The 22,978-nt window shown below is 39.5% G+C and overlaps 1 protein-coding gene across 10 annotated transcripts in view; it reads right to left on the bottom strand.

The window, feature by feature from the left end:
* Positions 1-22,978, bottom strand: part of trmt11 (tRNA methyltransferase 11 homolog) — a 214,680-nt gene that overhangs the window by 85,628 nt on the left and 106,074 nt on the right. For 6 of the 10 annotated variants that reach the window (XM_069886949.1, XM_069886954.1, XM_069886957.1 and 3 more), the window contains one exon: positions 20,235-20,526. In XM_069886949.1, the coding sequence (XP_069743050.1) occupies positions 20,395-20,526 (132 nt within the window). In that variant the 3' untranslated portion in view covers positions 20,235-20,394. The other 4 variants (XR_011340616.1, XM_069886950.1, XM_069886951.1 and 1 more) reach the window with 4 other exon arrangements.

Here is a 22,978-nt window from a genome sequence, read left to right as displayed (position 1 = left end):
TTGGTGTCAATATCATCCTGGGTTCAATGGCTTCCAACCATTCTCTAGGGATGCGGGATACTGAAATCTTCCCAACTCCCACCACCAGCTACCCCCCCCCTCCCCATCTTCCTTTCAGCTGCTTTCTTATACTGATATTAATGCTTGTGCTATTTGCACTGTAGAAAACAAATAACAATTCTCCAACTTCCTTCCACTTTACCACTACATTAAAGCAGTACTCAGAGGAATGTATAAGTTAAGGTATTTAGATTAATGTATTCAGTATTAAACTGCTACCTATAATACCATTTAAAGATCATGTACTAATTAGTTAAAACAGTATAAATGAATCAGCAGGTAGAATCTTCATGGATGAAAAATGGCCTAATAGCAGAAGTGTCTACCTACACAGATTCACCACTGATGATCTTCTGTAATATTAATGTGAAACTGGACAATTTATATCCAAAGGGAGTGTAATTTAATTATTGTTGCTTTATCAGGCAAAAACTATGCCTGGTATCCATTGCACTAAGATGAATTGTTCACCTCTTAATTAGTTCAGTTGCAGTACATTCAGGAAGGATATAGAAAATGAAAACATTATTTTTGGTTCTTATTATTTAGAAAAATCATTTTGCTTAATGATTTATATTTGTTTCATGAAAAATAAATTATTTACTCATCTCCAGAGGTATGAGCACACAGTGGGCTTTATTGGTGAGTTCCCCATTTGTATTGCTGTAGTCACTGGTCTCGAAACACTGTTTATTTTGAACTTTATTTGAATAAAAATTGACTTTACCACATTGAAATGCAATGTTGACCATTTCCATGTTGCTCATGTAATTTTGTATATTCAGCTAAGCATGTTCCACAGTGATTTGCATGTTCCACAGTGATTTGCCAATGTTTAACTGTCAGGCATTATTCCCATAGAAACATAGCTCAGCTCAGAAACAGGTGCTTCAGCTCTTCTCTTCTGTGCCTAATTATTATTCTGCCGAGCCACACTGACCTCACCCAGTCCATTGCCCTCCATACCCTTCCCATCCATGTACCTGCCCAAAAGTTTCTAAAATGTTAAAATTGAGGCCACAATCACCACTTTAGCTGGCAGCTTGTTCCACACTTCCACTACTCTTTGTGTGAAGAAGTTCCCCTAATGCTCCCCTCAAACTGTTCCCCTTTTCCCCTTAAACCAGGTCCTCTGGTTTGTATCTCATCTAACCTCAGTGGAAAAAAAGTCTACTTGCATTTACTCTAACCATACCATTCATAATTTTGGGTACCTCTAATAAATATTCTTCTACACTCTACAGAATAAAATCCTAACTAGTTTAACCTTTCCCTATAACTCAGCTCCCCAAGTCTTGGCAACAACCTAGTAAATCTTCCCTGCACTTTTTCAATCTTATTGATATCACTCTTGCAGTTAGGTGATACAATACTGCATACAATACTCATAATTTGGCCTCACCAAAGTCTTATATAATCTTTTCACAACTTTCCAACTCAATACTTTGATTTATGAAGGCCAATGTGCCAAAAGTTCTCTTTACTACCCTATCTGTCTGTGACACTACTTTCAGGGAATTATGTCTCTGTATTCCCATATTCCTATGTTCTACCCTACTCCTCAGTGCCCTACCATTTATAATATATGTCCTTCTTTGGTTTGTCCTTCCAAAAGGTAAGACTTAAATTCTGTCTGTCATTTTGCATCCCCAAATTCCAACTGGTCTTGATCTCTCTGCAAGCTTTGAAGGTCTTCCTCACTGCCCACTACATTTTCAATCTTTCTGTTATCTACAAATCTGCTGATGCAATTTATCACATTATCATCCAGATTAATGATATAGATAACAAACTACAATGGACCCAGCACTGATCCATGAGGTACATCACTAGTCACAGGCCTTCAATCCAAGAGACAATCATCCACCACCACTCTCTGGCTTCAGCTGTAAAGCCAATCTTGAATCCAGGTTACTACCTCTCTGTTAATAATTGAACCTTCGTGATTAACCTCCCAGATGGGACCTTGTCAAAGACCTTACTAAAGTCCATACACATCCTTTTCTTCATCAATCTTCCAGGTAACCTCCTCAAAAAAACCCTATATGAAAAACCCTATAAGATTCGGTAAACATAACCTGCCACACACAAAGCCACATTGACGATCCCTAATCAGACCTTGGCTATATAATCTTGTATATAATCTCCTAGAATTCCTTCTAATAATTTACCTACTACTGACATCAGGCTAACCAGTCTATTAATATTCAGGGTTATTTTTGGAGCCTTTTTTTTAAACAATGGAACAACATGCGCTACCTTCGAATCCCCTGACACCAAGGATATTGCCAGTTCCCTTGCAATTTCTATATTAGCTTCCCTTAAGGTCTGAGGGAACACCTTGTCAGGCCCTGGGGATTTATCCACCCTTATTTGCTTTAATCGATGTAGGTTCTAAGACATCACTGCTTGTTTGTCTTACTTTCCTGGACTCTATGTGCAACCTTCCTGAGGAAATACAGATGCAAAAAAAATTAAGATTTTACCCATCTTTTCTGCCTTCATACATAGCTGACCACTCTGATCTTCAAGGGGACCAATTTTATCCCTGATTATACTTTTTCTCTTGATATACCTGTAGAAGCCCTTAGGATTTTCCCTGTGTAACATTCCTCTTGGATAACTCCAGAATAAATTAATCCATGTTTTACCAGGACTGTCAGTATTGAACTGCCATCTCCACCCTCATGCAGCATCCATTTCTACCCCTGCTCTCTCAATCCCACTCCTAATCAATGGATCTCCTCAGCCTTTCAATATTCCAGCAACCCTCAAATGTTCTCAGCCTCCCAATCCTCACCTAACACTGATCACTCTTCACAAGCACCCACCCCAATCCCAATCTATATGATATATTCCATATTCCAACTAACTTTCCTTGACAAATACCTACTTCAGCAATCCAATCCCAAACCCTGATACTCACCCTATGACCACTAGCCTATTTTCCACCAAATTGTACTCCAATACTTAGCTTGTTCAGTTACCTGACCAAATGTCTTGATTCTCATACAACAGTCAGAAGCCCTCATTCATCCATTCCACCAGCCTCCTTCATCACGTTGATGTCTCCTGAACCTTAACTTTGTGTCTAGCAGCCATCCTTCAACCTTGCTTGTTGATTCTGGGGATAAAATTGTTTCTCTTGAAGATCAGAGTGGTTAGCTTGGAATTATGACATTGTGGCCATTAGTGAAACTTCAGTGCAGATGGGGCAGGACAGGCAGCTCAATGTTCCAGGCTCCGGTTGCTTTAGATGCGATAGAACAGTGGGGATAAAAGGGGGAGGAGTGGCATCATGTGTCAGGGAAAATATTGTAGCTGTGCTCAAGCAGGACAGACCAGGGAGCTCGTCTACTGAGGCTATATTGGTTTGAACTGAGGAAAAGGAAAGGTATGACCACACTCATGGGGTCGCATTATAGACCACCCAATAGTCAATGAGAATTGAAGGAGCAAATCTGTAGAGAGATAACAGACAGCTGCAGGAAAAAAAAGTAAGAGATTTTAATTTTCCACATATTGACTGGAACTCACCTACTGTAAAAGGGGTGGATGGCTTGGAGTTTGCGAAATGTGTTCAGGAAAGTTTACCAACTGGAGAGAGTGCAATACGGGATCTTCTATTAGGATATGAGACAGGACAGGTGACAGAAGTACAGTATGTGTAGGGGAACATTTTGAGTCCAGTGATCATAATGCCATTAGTTTTGTTAATTTTGGAGGGATAGATCTGGGGCTCAGGTGGAGACTCTAAATTGGAAAGAGGCCAATTATGAGGAAATGAGAAAGGATCTAGAATATGTGGATTGGGATGTTGTTTGCAGGCAAGGTTGTGCAAGGAATGTGAAGGACCTTCAAAGGTGAAATTTTGAGAGCACAGAGTTTGTTTGCTCCTGTCAGGATTTAAGGCAATGTTCGCAGGCATAGAGAACCTTGGTTTTGAAGGAATATTGGGGATCTGGTTTGGAAAAAAGAGAGTTGTATAGCAGATATAGGCAACATGGAGCAAATGAAATTCTTGAGGAGTATCAAAAATGCAAGAAAAACCTCAAGAAAGAAATCAGGAAGGTTAAAAGAAGATGAGGTTACTTTGGCAGACAATGTGAAGGAAAATCCTAAGGGTTTCTATGGGTATATTAAGAGCAAAAGTATAGTAATGGACAAAATTGATCCTCTTGAAGATAAGAGTGGTCGGCTTTGAAGAAAGCCAAAACAGATGAGGGAGATCTTAAATGTTTTTTTTTTCATCTGTATTAATTCAGGAAATGGACACAGAGTCGTGGGAAGTAAGGAAAACAAGCAGTGATGTCATGGAACCTATATATATTAAAGAGGAGGAAATGCTTGCCGTTTTAAACCAATTAAGAGTGGATAAATCCCCAGGGCCTGACAACATATTCCCTCAAATCTTGAGTGAGGCTAGTGTAGAAATTACAGGGGCTCTGGCAGAAATATTTCAAATGTCCTTAGCCATGGGTGTGGTGCAAGAAGATTGGAGGGCAGCTCATGTTGTTCTGTTGTTTAAAAATGGCTCCAAAAGTAACCCAAGAAATTATAGGCCAATAAGCCTGACATCAGCAGTAGGTAAATTATTGGAAGGGTTTCTAAGACATCGGATAGCCAGAAACTGTTTAGGGATAGTCAACATGGCTTTTTCTGTGGTAGATTGTGTTTAACCAATCTTATAGAGTTTTCCAAGGATGTTCCAAGAAATTTGATGAAGGAAAGGCTGTAGGATGTTGTCTACTTGGACCTTAGTCAGGCCTTTGACAAGGTCCCACGTGGGAGGTTAGTCAGGAAAGTTCAGACACTAGGAATTCATGGTGAAGTAGTGAACTGGATATGACAATGGCTGAATGGGAGAAGCCAGAGAGTAGTGGCAGATGATTGGTTCTCAGATTGGAGGCCTATGACTAGGGATTGGTGCTGGGATCATTGTTGTTTGTAATCTATATCAATAATCTGGATGATAATGACAAAAGGCAAAGGAGGAAAAACCCAACACCCAACCCCAACCAACCAATTTTCCCCTGCAACCGCTGCAACCGTGTCTGCCTGTCCCGCATCGGACTTGTCAGCCACAAACGAGCCTGCAGCTGACGTGGACTTTTTACCCCCTCCATAAATCTTCGTCCGCAAAGCCAAGCCAAAGAAAGAATGTGATGAATTGGATCAGTAAGTTGGCAAATGACACTAAGTTTGGAGGCATTGTGGACAGCAAAAAATGGTTGCAGAGGGATCTGAACCAGCTGGAAATATGGGCTGAAAAAAATGGCAGATGGAATTTAATGCAGACAAGTGTGAGATGTTGCATTTTGGAAGGACAAACCATGAAAGGCCAAACATGGTAAGTGGTAGGGCATTGAGGAGTGTGGTAGAACAGAAGAATCTCGGAATTCAGGTACATAATTCCCCGAAAGTGGTGTCACAGATGGATGAGGTTGTAAAGAGAGCTTTTGGCATATTGGCGTCATAAATCAAAGTATTTAGTACAGGAGCTAGGATGTTAAGGTAAAGTTGTATAAGACATTGGTGAGGCAAAATTTGGAGTATTATGTGCAGTTTTGGTCACCTAATGACAGGAAAGATATCAATAAGATAGAAAGAGTGCAGAGATTTACTAGGATGTTGTCCGAACTTCAGGAACTGATTGACAGGAAAAGGTTAAACAGGCTAGGTCTTTATTCCCTGGAGTGTAGAAGAATGAGGGGAGATTTGTTAGAGGTGTTTATAATTATGAGGGGGATAGACAGAGAAAATGTAGATAGACTTTTTCCAAAGGGCAAACCAGAGGACATGGTTTAAGAGTGAAAGGGAAAAGTATAGGAGAATAAGGGGGAACTTCTTCACACAGAGAGTGGTGGGACAGTGGAATGAGCTGCCAGCTGAGATTGTGAACACTGGCTCAATTTTAACATTTAAGAAAAATTTGGAAAGTCACATAGATGGGAGAGGCATGGACCAAGCAAAAACAAAATGGTCCAGCACAGACTAGAAGGGACAAAGAGGCCTGTTTCTGTGCTGCAGTGTTCTATAGTTCTATGATTCAACCCCAGCCCCTGATGTTTGGTCTCTGCTCACCAAACCTCTCTTCAACATCTCCCTACACCTGGGTACTGTGCTTGTAGATCTTATCTTCAATTGTCCCTATCCTCTCCAACCCACCCCCATTGGACCTACTCTTGAAACCAGTTGACACCTTTGGCAAGCTTGAAATTTGCTTGCCAATGATTGATTATTGTACTGCTGCACCATCTATTTTGATGCAAGAGATGCTTTGCTCCAATTCTTCATATTCATCCCATCTCGAGAAGGCAGTACTGATTTTCTGCAACAATTGGTCTGTGCAGAAACTGAAACAAGGTTCAGCTTTATCCATAGAACATTACAGCAGAGAAAATGGCCCCATCAGGTGAACATAAAATATTCTATTCTATCATCTCAAAGTAAATCAGGACAGCCATTCCAATCAACATTTACCCTCAAATAATAGTGCAAAAAAGCACATACCCTTATATGCACTTTTTAAATTCGTAAAGGCTGGTTTTGCACATATTAGGTACCATCTTTTCTACGTCATAACAATAGTTAAACTTTTTATTGGCTATAAAGTACTTCAGATTATTCTGAGATAACGCTAGAAATTCTTACCACATCCCTTATCATATTCAATTTACACCTTTTGTTGGTCTGGATTCCTCCCCCAGTATTGTCTGAATTCTGAGACTTTCTGAGAATTCCTGCTTCTGGCTCATTCTGCTTATTCCTTGAAGACGGGCTCAGGTCTGAAAAGTCAGCAAGATATCTTTGTCTCCTATGGATGCTGAAAAGACTGACTGCGTTCCTTAAATTTCAATAAATTGTCCAGCCAAAATTCCTTTTTGACAATCTGACAAAGTAAATAAATGGGCCCTTCATCCAAAGTCTCATTAATAAAGTGGCCCTTTAATGGTACTTAATGCCTTCCAGTGAGGCTTATCCCAGAACACAAAAAGCATGAGTGGCAGGTTAACTATATTAATTCTTATTGATGTTGAACTTTTGTATTTCCCAAACTCGTTTCATCACAGCTGGTTTATTCTGTAAATTATTGGGACTCTTAATGTGCCATAATCAGCATTAAATAGCTGATTAGTGTTATTTTGCATAACAGTCAAATAACATGTGGTAATTTTTGCTATTATTTAATATTTAATGTTAAATAAATGTTTAACAATAACTTAAATATCAAACTGTTGTTTAAAAATTGACTTTCACTTTTAAATTTGTGGTGATCTATTTGATTCAATATTGTGGTACTCATTTGGTCATTAATCTTCAACAAAGTTCATTGTGTGATGACGTTGTTTAATGATTTTATAGTATTGTATATGTTGAATATTTATTGGTTTTGGAGGGGGGTGGGAAGGGGGAGGGAAGGTAGGGGGGAAAAAAAGGGAGAAAATGCCACTGTGTATATTTAATGATAAACATTTGTATATATTTTGGTTGATATGGTTCACAGTGTGAAAAATAAAAAAATATTTTTAAAAAATCTTTAAAAAGTTCAGCTGAGGAAATTTGGCTGTACACTATCACCTTTGTTTTTACAATATGTTAACTTTGTCAATTATTTCCAAGAATAATTGCACGACAGTGCTGACTGAGGTTGTGCCAGTATTGACAAATATAGAGTAACGGTCCAGAAAAGAACATCCTGCACCCTTTGGTGACCCAAGATCTGTATTTCTTCATGTTTGGAACTGCCAAAATTAACACAGGGTTTTGGCCCCATTAAAAAGCAATGCCACAACTCTAGACTGGAACAATAATAAAAAAAATAAACTACAGTGGGCTTTTACTATCTTTGCGATAGTTCTAAGGATAAGGTAGACTTTTCTGTCAAATAAGTACATTCTAAACTTTTGGCCATTAACTACTTCAGTTCCTGCCACTCATCTATCCTCCATGAATTGTTTTGTTAAGTAATACATTTTCTGTGTACTTCCCACAACTTTTTATATATTATACACTATTATCACCAGCATTCTGAACTTGCTAACAGAAAGACCACAATCTGTCCAGGTCAGTAGCAGAACATTGAGCTTTGTAACTCTGAGCACTGCCACATCTCTGGACTGTGTGCTCAGCCGACTCCTGGTCATGCAACCGACCCACGACTGCATTGCCAGATCCAGCTCTAATAGTGTCATCATTTGCAGATGATGCAACAGTAGTTGGCCTTATCAGCAACAACAATGAGTAGCGCTACAGAGAAAAGGAGGAAAAATCTCATGATACGGTGTGAGAGTAACAACCTGAGTCTCAATGTGGACTAGATGAAGATGATCGTAGACTTCAGGAGGATCGCAGTGCCCACCATCCATTACACAGCAATAACTCTGTAGTAGAGATAGCACCAATTTCCCTGGAGTCCACTAGCTTGTGACCTATTGTTCACCCAACAAGGAACAACAGCGAATGTACTTCCTAAGAAGACTGAAGTGGGCAAGGCTACTGGCCACCATTATGTCAACCATATAGAGGAGCTGTATCGAGAGCGCCCTGGCCAGTTGCATCATGGTGTGGTACAGTTGCTGCAGAGAAATGGATCAAAGGTCAATTCACAGGACCATAAGAGTGGCAGAGAGGATCGCAGGAGTCTCCATCCCCCTCCCCCAACCCTCCCCATCAACGTGATCTTCTGGGATCGTTGTCTGAAGAGGGCGCACAAAATTGTTTAGGACCCCTTCCACCCCACACACAGCATCTATCAACAACTTCCATTGAGAAACAGATACAGAAGTATCAGAGCCAGTACCACCAGGCTAAGAAACAGCTTCTTCCCAATGGGCAGTGAGAATGCTGAATGACCAAAGGAACTGCTCACACTAACCATCTGAGACTCTCATATTCACAAAACAATATTTATTTACTTGTATATATGAATACTTGTCCTGCATATGTATTGTCTGCATGTGTGTTATGTCTGGTTGTATTTCGGCATGTTTAGTACCGAGGGCTAGAGAACACTGTTTCTTTGGGTTGTACTTGTGCAATCAAATGATAATAAACTTAATTTGGGTGTGTGTGTGTGTGTGTGTGTGTGTGTGTGTGTGTAGCAGAGGATTGATAAGAAGATGAAAGTGAGGGAATGGGACTGATAGAATGGCTCCAAGCACCAAGAGGAACTTGATGGGCTGAATGGCCTTTTTTAAGAACATTTGACAAAAATATATTTCAAAAACCAAAAACTTAGTAAGAAAATTCTCCCTTTAACTCTGATTCTGAAACAAGAAAATACTTCAACCTATGAGTCAGAAGATATGCTATTTATATTCTTGAAAAAGGGCAGAAACTATTAATTTATTTTCAAAAGTCACAAGAGACAAGACAGTATAAACCTGCATTGTGGAATGAATAGGACTGGAATATATATTAGGTTTTTGAAGGTTAAAAACTGTAAAAATTTAAATATGCAATCCTTCCTAATTGTGTAACATCCAGTTAATCTACTATTATAACAGCATCATAAAACTAATGTGGATAGTTCAAAGAAAGAGGACATCTGAAGAACAGATAAAAGCAGAATGTTGAGGACACAAAAGACATCTGAAGAAACTATAATAAAGATTCAACATGTAAGATGAGGTGCCATCTAATAAAATTGACACCATCAATTGATGGGAAAGATCCTGGCTGCAGATTTTGTTTGATGAAAAAGGCTATAAAAAGGGGTTATTCCTTTGTGTGGTTGGGAGTTCATCTTAGACTTGAAATGGTACAACAAGTGCTTAGAGGATGATGAGAAGAAGAGAGAGAGAAAGGGAAAGAGGGAGAGAGAGAGAGAGAACGAGGGAGAGAGATAGAACGAGGGAGAGAGAGAGAGAGAAAGAGGGAAAAGCCCTTTTTACAAGCAATCCCTCAATTCAGTTGTAAAGAAGACCCATTATTAAGTTGGCTGTTTTTTTACACTAAACCAAACAACACTGGGATAATGCTGCCCCATTGTATCATTTTACAAAGCATTCTGGAAGCAAGAGGCAAGTAACACAACACCATCGGCGTCTAGTGTGGCGGCTTACCCTTTTTAAACAGATGTTGATTCGGTGCTGTGACTACCTCTGCTGCCAGCTTAAAGGAGGACTACAATGACCGCCGCCCCCCTCCATTCCATGTTTGTACCTTTTACACAGAATGGCCTGGCACAATATTCCCACCTTGAAGAGGATGTGTAAAAGTGGCTAGAGAGTGAGTAAATGAGAGAGAAGGCTTCTTCAGGTGCATTCTCCGCCAAGAATGGACCTGCAGAAGCAGAAGCGGCCCTTTGAATTGCCGTTCAGGTGGTAGCACTAAAAACCCAGCGCTGGCCACCTGAAGGGACAGCTGCACCAGATGCGCCTCTGAGTGCACTCCGGCTCCTGTCCCTTTGGGCTGTCAGGTTTGGAATGGCTGGCTGTCAGAGCTGGGACAGCCGACGCAGGCTATCAGCGCAGGGTCGTCTCCACACTGATTCTGCTGTCCCGCTCCTTCCCAACAGCCCAGTGTGGGGCGGCCGGCGCAGGCTGTCAATGTGGGGACGTCCTGCCCACAGTGTGGGGACTCATGTCGGGTTGTTGGGAGAGAGCAAGGCAGCGGGTTCAGTGATATAGGGCTGTGGGCGGGACGTCCCCACACTGACAGCCCATGCCGGCTGCCCCACAGTGTGAGGACTCATGTCAGGCTGTTGGGAGAGCTGGGCAGAGGTATCAGTGTGCGGACATCCCACAAAGGACGTCCCTGTGCTGACAGCCCATGCTGGCTGCACCTGCCCTGACGTCCCGTGCCAGGGGGCAGGCACAGCTGGGAGGGGAGCTGTCAGGCACTCGCCAGCTGACTGTCATCCCCTTACCAGCCGCTTTCAGGCGGCTGCATTCATGTGCAGGGGAACCTCCGTGCTCCGGCGATTATCCTCCCAGAGGAGGGTTACAAAGTTCACCTCACAGGCACATCCTGCGCTTTCAAGTGGCCTCTTGACAGCTGCATATTGGCATAATATGCGGCTTTACAATCAGGGATGTTGGCCACCTGAAAATGCCTAGTGACAGTACTACCAAGTGAAGCAACATTTCACTTGTGAATCTCCAAGGGTTATCTACTGCATCCGGTGCTCCCGCTGTGGTCTCCTCTACACTGGAGAGATTGGACACAGACTGGGAGATCACTTTGTTGAGCACCTCGGCCTTGTCTGCCTCAATAGCATGGATTCCCCCAGTGGCCATCCATTTCAATTCTCCATCCCATTTCCTTGCTGACATGTCTGTCCATGGTCTCATCCACTGCCAGACTGAGACCACCCATAAATTGGAGGAACAACACCTCATCTTCCGACTGGGCACCCTCCAACCAGATGGCATTTATATTGCCTTCTCTGGTTTTTGTTAAAACCCCACCCCCCACCTTCCTCCATCTCTCCTTTCATTGAATCCTTTAGCACAGACATGACAAAAATCTCACCTAGTCCCTTATCATATAGAATTAACATCTTTTGTTAGTCTGGATTCCTCGCCCATTGTTTGAATCCTGAGACTTCCTGCCTTTTCTGATTTTTCCTTGAAGAAGGGCTCAGGCCCGAAACATCAGCAATATATCTTTATTTCCTTTATATGCTGAAAAGACCGACTGAGTTCCTCCAGCTTTTGAGTCTGTTTACTACATTCACAGCATCTGCAGCTTATTATGTTTTAACATAGGAAGGCAATTAAAAGCAGGGTTTCCCATAACATTGATATTTTCCATCTTTTGTGAAGTATTTGATGAAGTTTTGTATAATCTTTGTGTAATCACAATAGTTTGTTTTAGACGTTAACATGTATATAGTGTCTCCTTTCTTTGCAAATACGTTTTGCTGGTGGATCAGAAAAGAACAAGGCTTGAAATTTCAAATATTTCCATTACATCATTAACTTAAGTAGAGGGGGCAGAGTTCACACCCCTGTCCACATTAATGAAATTTAAGCCAAAAGTTCAGGTTCTTAGGAATAATTATCCAATGACCTGACCTGGGACAAGCACATTGACACAACAATCAAGAAAGCACACCAATGTCTCTACTTTCTTAAGAAGACAGGAAGTTCAGCATGTCCCCCTTGTCCCTCAACAACTTCTACAGGTGTATTATTGAAAGCATACTTTCTGGGACATCACAGCGTGTTACCAGGAGCTGCTCTGCTCAAAATCCAGAAGAAGCTACAGAAGGTAGTGAATGCACTTCAGAAGATAACAAAAAATTCCCTCCATCTACATCTACCTGGAAAAGGCAACAAAGAGCCATCATACCTGGATGTACTCTCTTTTTTCTCTTCCCATTGAGTGTGAAAGCATACACCAAAAGGCTTAACGATAGTTTCTTCCCTGCACCTTCTGAATGAACTCCAACTTTATGAAGTCTTCAATTAGTCCCATGACCCAATCTTTTACTAAAGTCAAGCAATTATTTCCATTTTGATTCCCTGTTGAAAGTAACTTGAAAATGTTTCCACCACCCTCTCTGGCACTGCATTCCTGGCAATGACAACTTTCAACATTATTTTTATTTGCCGATCTTTGGTTGTTTTTTGACAAATAAATCTTTACCTTCTGTTTGCCAAGTCACCTACAGTGAAAATAAATGTTTTATTTTTATTTATCCTATCAAAACTTTTCAAAACTATTATATTTCTAATTAACCACCACCACTCTGGGGAAAATAAATAGCAGCTGTCAATAGAATAGTCAGATTTTGTCAGTTTTGGATCAGAACTCTTTTTGTGGGTTCTGTTTATTTTGAGTTCTCTGAGATATAATGTTCCTGGCATTATAAATGCTGGTAGACAAAATCAAGTCTGCAGATGAACAATCTTGGCAGCTGTCAGATGGCTATGCTGCATCTGCTCTCCTTCAAGCAGATAGCTTATAAATGGCTCTTTATTCTATTGCCTTTAAAATAAACGCTGACAAGAAATTCTGAATCATGAAAATACCTAATTGTTTTAACACTTCACACTCTAAAATGAATTTACCCATTGCCAAAGGTTACTTGGTACAACGCAATTTCAAACTCAAGGCATTTTCGCATGAATGGTGCATTTCTTTTAATGGAGGAACCACACTTCCTATTTATTTGCTGACTCCAGGCTGCACTGTGATCCCCATGCAATCAGCTCTGGCTTGAATTGCTACTCTTAGATTTGGAAGAATAGATTTCCTGTGTATTTTAGGCTTTACCTAAATGATTGGGGTATGGCTTGACTTGGCAGTTCAATGTTGTTAGGGACTGGATCCCGGAGGCATTTTCTTCTACATTTAGCACTGGTGATTTATTACAAGATGGTTGTTGGAAGTCTTCTCTTTCTTAATTCCTTCACTGTATTTACCACACAACCTGTCATATGCCCGGGCATTTTAAATGCAAGGAAGTACAATCTTATTCCATTTCATCATCTTTTTAAATGTCAGCAACAATTTTAACCATTTGGATTATAATACCAGTGGTGGACAAGGGCTGCTGACAGCCGTTCTGTCTTTCAGAAGAGCAGGATATCCCAGAGCTGAGTGACATCACTCCCACATGAAAATAACTCTCCTAACAAGTACACTGTTCCCTAATCTTTGACCCAATTTTTTATCCTTCTGGGTTATTCTTTAAGTGCAAAGCTTTGAATTTATTGTTCATTTGAATCTACTGAACTTATATAAGAGAACTTACCACATTCCACTTGGGTGGTTACTTCTTCAAAGAAGTCAGATGTGTCATTACACAATATTCCTTTGTTGTATGCATTCTGACTTATTTATTGGATTGCCTTTGTACAGATGTCCTTGAATTTACTCTGACAGTAAATGTCACAATCTTGTTTGTTTCTGGACATTCTAATTTGGGAAATATTTAAATACAAGTCTTTTATTTTATATATAAAATAACAAGATGTTACAAGTTAACACAATGAAGAAGAATCTGCAGCAGAATTTAGCAGAGATTTTATCTGAAGGCTGTACTTGACAATTGGAGTCAGGTGACTTGGGCAGTTGGATTTGAAAAGCTCTGATTGGGCAATAGAGATTAAGTGTTCCATGGAACTTGTGACACAGGGTGGTATTTAATTCACTTTCACTCAGCAGTCTGGCAATGGAACTATTGACTGGAGTTCCACACTGTGCATGCAGTAGTGAGGAAGAAATTCACAACTAACTAGTGGCCCTGTATGATCCGCTGTTTCATATACATTTACTTTTCTACTTCATTCTACAAGGGAGATGTCTATTTTCATCCTTGGATAGCATAGAGACAGAGGGGGTGAGTCAGTCGACTACCACTGCAGCTGTACCACTCATTGCAGAGGTCAGTTTGAAGCTACCACCATTTTGGCCCACTGACCTGGCATTATGGTTTGGGCAGGTGGAAGCGCAATTTTCTACCTGGAACATAACATCACAGGAGATGTGTTTTGTGTATGTTATTGCCTCTTTGCCATTGGCGGTTGCACAAGAAGTATGCAACTTCTTAATTTCTCTGCCAGTTGAAGACCTTTATAACAAGCTTTTAGCTGAGTTGATCAGGCGCACTAGCACTTCAAAACAGCATCATTTACACTGCCTTCTTATCTCGGATGAACTGGGGGATAGGAAGCTGTCACAACTTCTTTGTGAATATATCAGCTGTTAGGAGACAGAAGGATAGAGGACAACATCCTAAAACAGTTGTTTTTACAGCACCTGCCTGATGATGTTTGTCTGATCCTGGCATCTACATTCGAGGCTGTAGACATTGACAAATTAACTAAGATCACTGACAAGATCTTAAAGGTGGCTATGCTGGGCAGATTGGTGCCAACAGTTAGCGCTCCTGAGCCTCCTTCCATACAGCAATCGGAAATTATGGAATTGCGGCATACTATTAGTGAACTCGCGTGCAAAGTCTAGGGGCTCATCTGCCACAGCACTGTGGATTAGGGCTGCAGTGACAGACCAAAAGGGCAATGTTGTTGATGTTCGGGGTGGAGCCACAGCCAGCATTAAATGCTGGTATCACTGGAGATTCGACAACAAGGCTCAACACTGTGTGCCGTCCTGCTCTCAAGCTAAACAGCAGGAAAACACCCAAGCCAGGAACAAGGGGCAATGAGTCTTCTTGATGTGGAGTTGCACAGTCGTCTGCTATTACAGCAAACACCAGGGCATTCATTTTCCAGTAGTTTTTAAAAAAATTTTATTTAATATTCCATAAAATAAAATTATTACAATAATATAAACATTTTAAAAAAAAACAAATTTATTACATACATGATGGTTTTCATGCCACCCCAATACCCCTCCCAACTTCCCGCAGCAAAAAAAATACAAATTGATAAAAATAAAAAAGATAAGAAAGAAATAAGAAAGTAAAAAAGGTTTTTGAATTGCAGCAAGAGATGCTGGGCAGTATAATTCATCAGTTCTAACATGAACATGCAGAGGAGAATTCTGCATGACTAGAGGGACAGAAAGGACATCACTACAAATTTAATCCCATTTGAGTGTATAGGTGTCAAATTTGTAAAAACAGAGTATTTATTTCTTAAATTATAAATATATTTTATTCCAAAGGAATACAACTTTAAATTTCAGCATGTCACCTTGGCATAGTTAGATATATCTGATTTCCAAGTGATTGCAATACATTTTCTTGCTACCACTAATGCTATTTTAACAAATTTCAATTGATAAATTGATAATTTCAATTGATAAATTGATCATTTCAATTTAGGACTTGTACCTTCAATATTTCCTAATAAAAATAAATCAGGATTGGGCAGAAAAACAACCCCTGTAACTTGTTCCGAAAAGTTACATATAGTCACACAAAAAGGTCTCACATTGGGACAAGACCTCTTTGAATGTATAAAAGATCCTACATCTTAACCGCACCTAAAACATTGATCTGATAAATCTATTTTCAATCTATTCAATTTCTGTGGTGTAAGATGTAATTGATGTAAGAAATTGTATTGAACTAATCTATATCTTACATTGATAGTATTAGTCATATAATCCCTACACAAATTTTCCCACATTTGTTGGTCTATTGAACTATTCCAATCTTTTCCTAGATCTATATAGTCCTAATTTAGGAGTTCCTACTGGTATTAATGAATATATCAAAGACATAAATTCTTTAACAGTCCCATTCCTAATAAGAAGTTCTACCTCAGTACAACTAGACAGAAACATTGTTGGTCCCAACTTCTCTCTCAAATATGCTTTTAACTGAGAGTAACATAAAAGGGTATTACATGGTATAGCATATTTGTTTCTTAATTGTTCAAATGACATTAATTGACCTCTTTCGTAACAGTCTTCCACATTAACAATCCCTTTATAGTAACATATATTTAAAAACTGATTATCTCTTGAAAAGACGTAAAGAGGATTAATCAATGTCATTTTAGGTGATATCGGCCCTCCCATCAATATCCTGATTTATTTTATTCCAAACATTAAGTAAATGCTTCAATAATGGGGTCTCTTCATCAGCAACTAACAGTTTTGATTCTATTTGTTTTCTTATAGACACTGGAGTGGAAAATAGCATTCTCCCTCCATCAACATCTGATATCTGTGGTACTTCCACTATCATCCAACTACTAGCTGTCAATAAATCATCCATTTCTTCATATGAAGAAAGGTCACTTACACTTAATCTTGGCTGTCATGACCACAACATCGACTACACATCTTGAAGTCCTTCTTCAAGAATATCTGGAGATTACTTGCATACTGAGGTCAAACACTTTGTCATTCACCATATACAAATACGTGGACCACCTGTTTCAGCTCGGCCTTGGTGATCAATTTGATCATATGCTGGAACTGGGAATTATCCGACAGTCCGACAGCAATTGGCTGTCTTTCCTCCACATGGTTCCCAAGAAGACTCCAGGAGATTGGCACCCATGTGGAGACTACCGTGCCCTGAATGCCCATGTAATGCATGATCAGTACCCCATTCCGAATGTCCAGGAATTTTTGTCATCTCTTAGTGGTTGTCGCATTTTCTCCAACATCGATTTGATTTGGGCATACCATCAAATCCCAGAGAAGCCTACTGACATACTCAAGACAGCCATCACAACTCCTTTTGGATTTTTCGAATGGGTACATATGCCATTTGGTTTACGAAACATGGCACAGACATTTCAGAGGCTGATTGATGATGTGGTTCATGGTTTTCCTTTTGTCTCTGTTTACGTAGATGACCTGCTAGTAGCCAGTTCTACAGATGATGAACACGAGAATAATCTCCATCTACTTTTTGAGCATTTGCATGAGTACAGGTTAGTTGTTAACCCAGCCAAGTGTCAGTTTGGAGTACCGTTACTCACCTTTCTGGACCATATGGTTGATGAACATGAGATTCGCCCACAGGAAGACAAGGTGAAGATCATCCGCAATGTTTCCATTCCTTTGTCACTCACGAAGCTGAGGGAGTTTCTTAATCTGATCAATTTTTACAGACGGTTCATCCCGCACTGTGCTGTCATACTCCAACCACTCACGCACTTGCTGAAGAACAGGAATAAGAAAAATCAGTCCATCACATTCAATGAGGCGGAGCTTTCAGCCTTCCCTTGTGCTAAGAGCGACCTGGTTGGGGCGACGACTCTGCTTCATTCTCGTCTCATTGTCGATGCATTCAATATCGGAGTAGGTGGGGCCATTGAACAGCTCGTAGATAGTGCTTAGCAACCGCTTGCCTTTTTCTCCAAGCGGCTCCAACCTGCTGAGACCAAGTACAACACATTTGGTCATGAAATGCAGGCCATTTACCTTGCCGTCAAACATTTTCGCCATCTACTCGAGGGGCCACACATTCACTATATACACCAATCACAAGACTTTGTTCCAAGCTAGACAGGTACTCCCCACATGAAGTCGTCACTTGGCTTACATATTACACCTGATGTTCAACATGTCAAAGGGAAGGAAAATACAGTAGCAGGTGCACTGACACGCTTGCTTGTAGATGCATTGCATACTTCCTCTATCACTGATTTTCAACAACTCACTTGTGACCAGGAGGAAGAGGACGACTGGGCTGCATTTCAAAAATCAACCTCACTCTCATTCAAGCATGTACCGTTGCCAGCAAGTAATGGACATATCTGGTGTGACGTATCTACTGGACATGAACGTCGGCGGTCCGTTTTCAATGCTCTTCACGATATGTTGCATCCTGGTATAAGGTCTACACAGAAGCTGATCACATCTTGCTTTGTATGGCCTAACATGAATAAGGATGTTAAACAGTGGGCTAGGAGCTTCATTGCCTGCCAGAGGCCAAAATTCACCATCATTATCAGAGCCCCTCTTGACACATACACTACCCCAGATGCCAAATTTCAACATGTACACATAGGTCCTCTCCCTCTGTCGAACGGGTACAGTTACCTATATAGACTACTTTAGCAGGTGGGCTGATGCTATACCTATTCATGATATGTCAGCCAAGACAATAGCTAAAGTTTTGGTCCACCACACCATCTACAATCACAACAGACAGTGGATAACAGTTTGAATCTCAAAACTTTCACGAACTGACCAATCTACTTGGTAGTACCTGCACCACAACCTATCATTCTGCAGTTAATGGCATCATTGAATGCTTTCATCGCCAACTCAAGGCAGCATTGAAACCCCAGCAGAACCCAAACCAGAGGTAATAAGTTCTTACCAATTGTACTTTTGGGCATTCATACGATGGTAAAATAAGATCTTGGCTGCTCACTGGCTGAACTAGCATATGGGACTACACTAACAGTACCTGGACAAATTGTTGCACCTGATTGACCTACATCAATACTAGACACAACCAATTATGTTCATTGACTACAGCAGTACATGACAAATATCACTCCCACCAAGATGCATACACAAAGTGTTGTATCACATGTACTAGCTGAGCTCAGTTCATGTTAATATGTATTTGTCAGTTATGATACAACATTTCAACCCCCCCCCCCACCCCCACCCCCACCCCAGACACTGGACCATATAAGATGATATGCAGGTCTCCCAAGTATTTCATTCTTGATATACGAGGAAAGAGGGAGTCTGTTAGCATCAACCATCTTAAAGTTGCTCACTTAGAGGATGTGTTTTCAGCTACATCAACAACCAGGAACTAACAGGTTGTGCCAGTAAGCAGAAACTACTACTACTATCACTGATGGGGATAACACATCTCCACCTGCAACACCTCCAACTGTAAAAACAACAAGGTCTGGGAGAAAAGTACTCTGGCCAGCTTGTTAAGTGCAATATTTCAACACCTGAAGGGATTCTTGATATTATACATCTGTAATGCTACCCTTTTCTTGTTATCGATTGCTTGCACTCACACTTAGTTCTCTTGCGATCTTGGAGGGGGCTATTTTAGCAGACTTCAGTAGGGATTTTATCTGAAGGCTACACCTGGCAATTGGAGTCAGGTGACTCACGCAGTTGGATTTGAAAAGTTCAGATCAGCAGGAGGCTGATTGGACAATAGAGATCAAGTGAACTTGTGACACAGGGTGGCATTTAATTCACTTCAACCCAGCAGTCTGGAGATGGAACTATTAGCTGGAGTTCTGCACTGTACATGAAGCAGTAAGAAATTCACAACTATTTATTTTCTACAAATCATAAATTTTGAAACTACATTGTGTATGCACTGACCTCATTACTGATTACAAAATTCACCAAGTTCCTTTGTTTGAAGGATTCCATGTCATGTATAGCTCATAAAATAATTATGGATTTAAAGGGGCATTCAATCTAATTCAATTAATCTATCCCAACAACAACATCACCCCCCCCCCCCCCCCACCTCACCACTTTACCATCTAACATCTCTTCAATAATTCAGGCATGTTAACTATTAAGGTTCTGTCTATAAGTCATTCAATTTATGGCTCACAGTGTGTGTGAAGAAATGTTTACATGCTATGAGTTTTAAATGAACAAATAGTTAGTCTGAATCTATAGCATTTGATCCTATTTTCTCAATTTAATTTGTTGTAGGATAAGGTAGATTTATTGATTTTAATTCAGAATGGACCTCTTATTAAAAACCTACATTAGTATATTTCTCTCATAACAATGAGCGAATATACTTGATGGATATAAAATGACAATTATTATTTGAATTGTTTCTGCATATTTTAATTCATCATTTCATATTAAATGCATTTCACACAAATTGCTTATTTTTCTCTGAAATAAATCATTTTAAGATAATGTTACAGTCAATTAAAATAGATGTGCTTAATTATTGTCTTAAAAATTCTCTTACAGATCAAAATAAATTTGAGCTGGTCAGTTCTGGGTATTTTCATTTTCCTTTGAAACCTTCTTCATAACTCCACTGAAATATTTCTCACGGAATGAATTATGGCCGACATATGGATTATACTTTGTACTGTTGAGGTGGGCGTATCGATCCTTATCCTGAGGAATTAAGAAAGAGAGTTTATTTGTTTTTAAATTCCCATTCATTAGTAGAAATGTTACATTATATAATTCCAAATGAATAAACTTTCTAAAGAGGTGCTTTTGCACTGTTGTTATTTTGTAACATGCACTTTCGGTCACAAAGTATAAACAAACATATATTTCTACACAGACTCATTTTTATCACATCTTTTCTTCGCTATGTTATAGTTCAGCGAGATGAATGATTCATTCCTATCACTGTCACTTGTAACATTATCCTTTGTTTTCCCTTCGGAAGTATTCTTGTCATCTTCCCTCTCTGCGATTTAACCCTAATTTTATTTTCTGCTTCATCCTCACTACAATTAAGAAAAACATTCCTTTTGACTCTTAATGAATGGTGGCACCTTCAGGCTAACTTTCTGTTTTTAATGTTGTTACAAGCCTAGAGGACCCCAAAACCCAACAGCAATAGAAATTTACCAAGACAAATGGTTACTTAAAACAAAAGTTGTTTTTAATTATCTTTATACATGAAAACAGGATCAAACTTTAACTTACTACTATTAACTTAACCCCCTTCTAATTCTAAGCGCATGTGTATGTAAGTTCAGAAAAGTTCTTTAATTCACGGTCTCACTTCTCACTCCTCCAAGTTCACTGGTTACAGGCAATTCTTATACTGTGCACAGAATTTAACATTTATGAATTTTACCAGGCTTTGGTACTTAAAAATTAAATGGTTACCGTTCAGGAAGGTTCTTGTCGGTTTTCAGAGAGAGATTTGTTGCTCATTGGACACCCACAACTGATTCCTTTAGATCTTTCTTTCAGGTCACCACAGAGTTCCTTTTGTTTCCCTTATTTCAAGTGAAATATTATGCAGCCAGTCCTCTCCTCTTGTATAGACTACAAAGGCTTTGATCAGGCTGAACTGAGAACTCACAACCCATCTTCAAAATGGGAGTTTTCCACAAGCTTGCAAGCTTGTCATGTTCCAGTCCCAGCTTCTGCTGCTGAACTGTAGAACTGAATTCTCTCTCTCTCTTTCTCTCAGAGAAAACAACATGACCCTCTTAGAACAGCCAACTGCATCTCTGGACCTAATCTTCTGAGTTCGTTCATCTGTTGTTTTCCAAAACAATAATCCATTACTCCACAGCATGTCCAATTAACACCTACTTGTAAAGTCCTTATAGGAATTCTTCAAAGTTTCTGCAAAGACACCCGGAGCCTGAACTGTCTGGCTTGAGCAGAGCTCTGGCATTTTAAATGAGATCTGTTTTGAAGTGTTTGTATCTGTATGTGACATAAACTAAAAAACCTGCCACAATTTATCTCCTTTAAAACATATCTATACTTAATATAAAATATGGCATAATCTGTCACCCAGATCCCTTTTTATAGCATCGGTAGTCTCTCTTCACTTAAACAACATTCTGCCAAAAAGGATAAACTCAGATTTTTCTTCATTATATGCCATATAATAAATTAATATCCAGTTACTGAACCTATAGATTTCCCTTTGCAGGCTCTATACATGGTGTTTGCAACTTGCATTTCTACCTATTTATGGAACATCATCAAATATGTTGACCATATACCTGGATCTTTCATTTAATTTAATGACACAGATTGCCAAATTGTTGGACCCTCAAAATTGATTTCTATGATATTCTATCAGACATAACTTGTCAACCTGAAATATATTTCTTCATTTGCCAGATCTTCAGTGTTGCACACCTTTTCAATCATAATTTACTCAACGCAAGAAATAAAAATGTGCATTTCAAACATTGATTTGTTTTTCTAGCACCTTATGAACTCAGTTCCCTGTTAATTTTTTGGATAACTCTAAACATGGATTTTTCACATTAATCAAATTTTTGAACCGTGCTGTCTTATTTTTTTTTAAAAGTTATTTGTAAAATTGCTTAGCATTAAATGCAACAATAAAAGAAAATTAACAACAGAAGCATGTTGATACATCCTTAGAAATTAGGTGCATTGTGCATATCCAGATCTAGTTCAGAATATCATCTATGGGCTAAACCTCACAGGCTGTTCCCAGATTTTATGAGGCATTAAGATCCTCAGTTTAAAAACTTCACTGAAGGCACTGAATAGTGAACAAAACAAAAATTACGCTGCTAAATCACACTGCCAATCAGCAAACTTCTTAATCATATTTTTTAGCACATTTATTGTCCAAATTCTTGGATCCTCACTTCCCTTCTCTTTAAATAAATCAATTGAAAATCCATTTGTTAGGCACACTATGAGAGTTTGGGTGCAGTTTAGAATATACGGTCTACTAAATACTCACTTTTTTCATTGTTTATAGATTAGAGATTTTTTGCTATCTCAATTACATACATTTCTTAAGAGGACTGATAAGAATTTAATTGATGTAATTTTTAATTTACAACTTTTCTATAATGGTTCAAAATCAAACATTTATGATATG

This window comes from Narcine bancroftii, chromosome 6 (assembly GCF_036971445.1).
Source record: "Narcine bancroftii isolate sNarBan1 chromosome 6, sNarBan1.hap1, whole genome shotgun sequence".
NCBI lineage: Eukaryota > Metazoa > Chordata > Chondrichthyes > Torpediniformes > Narcinidae > Narcine > Narcine bancroftii.
This window is presented reverse-complemented; position numbering and strand designations above follow the sequence as displayed.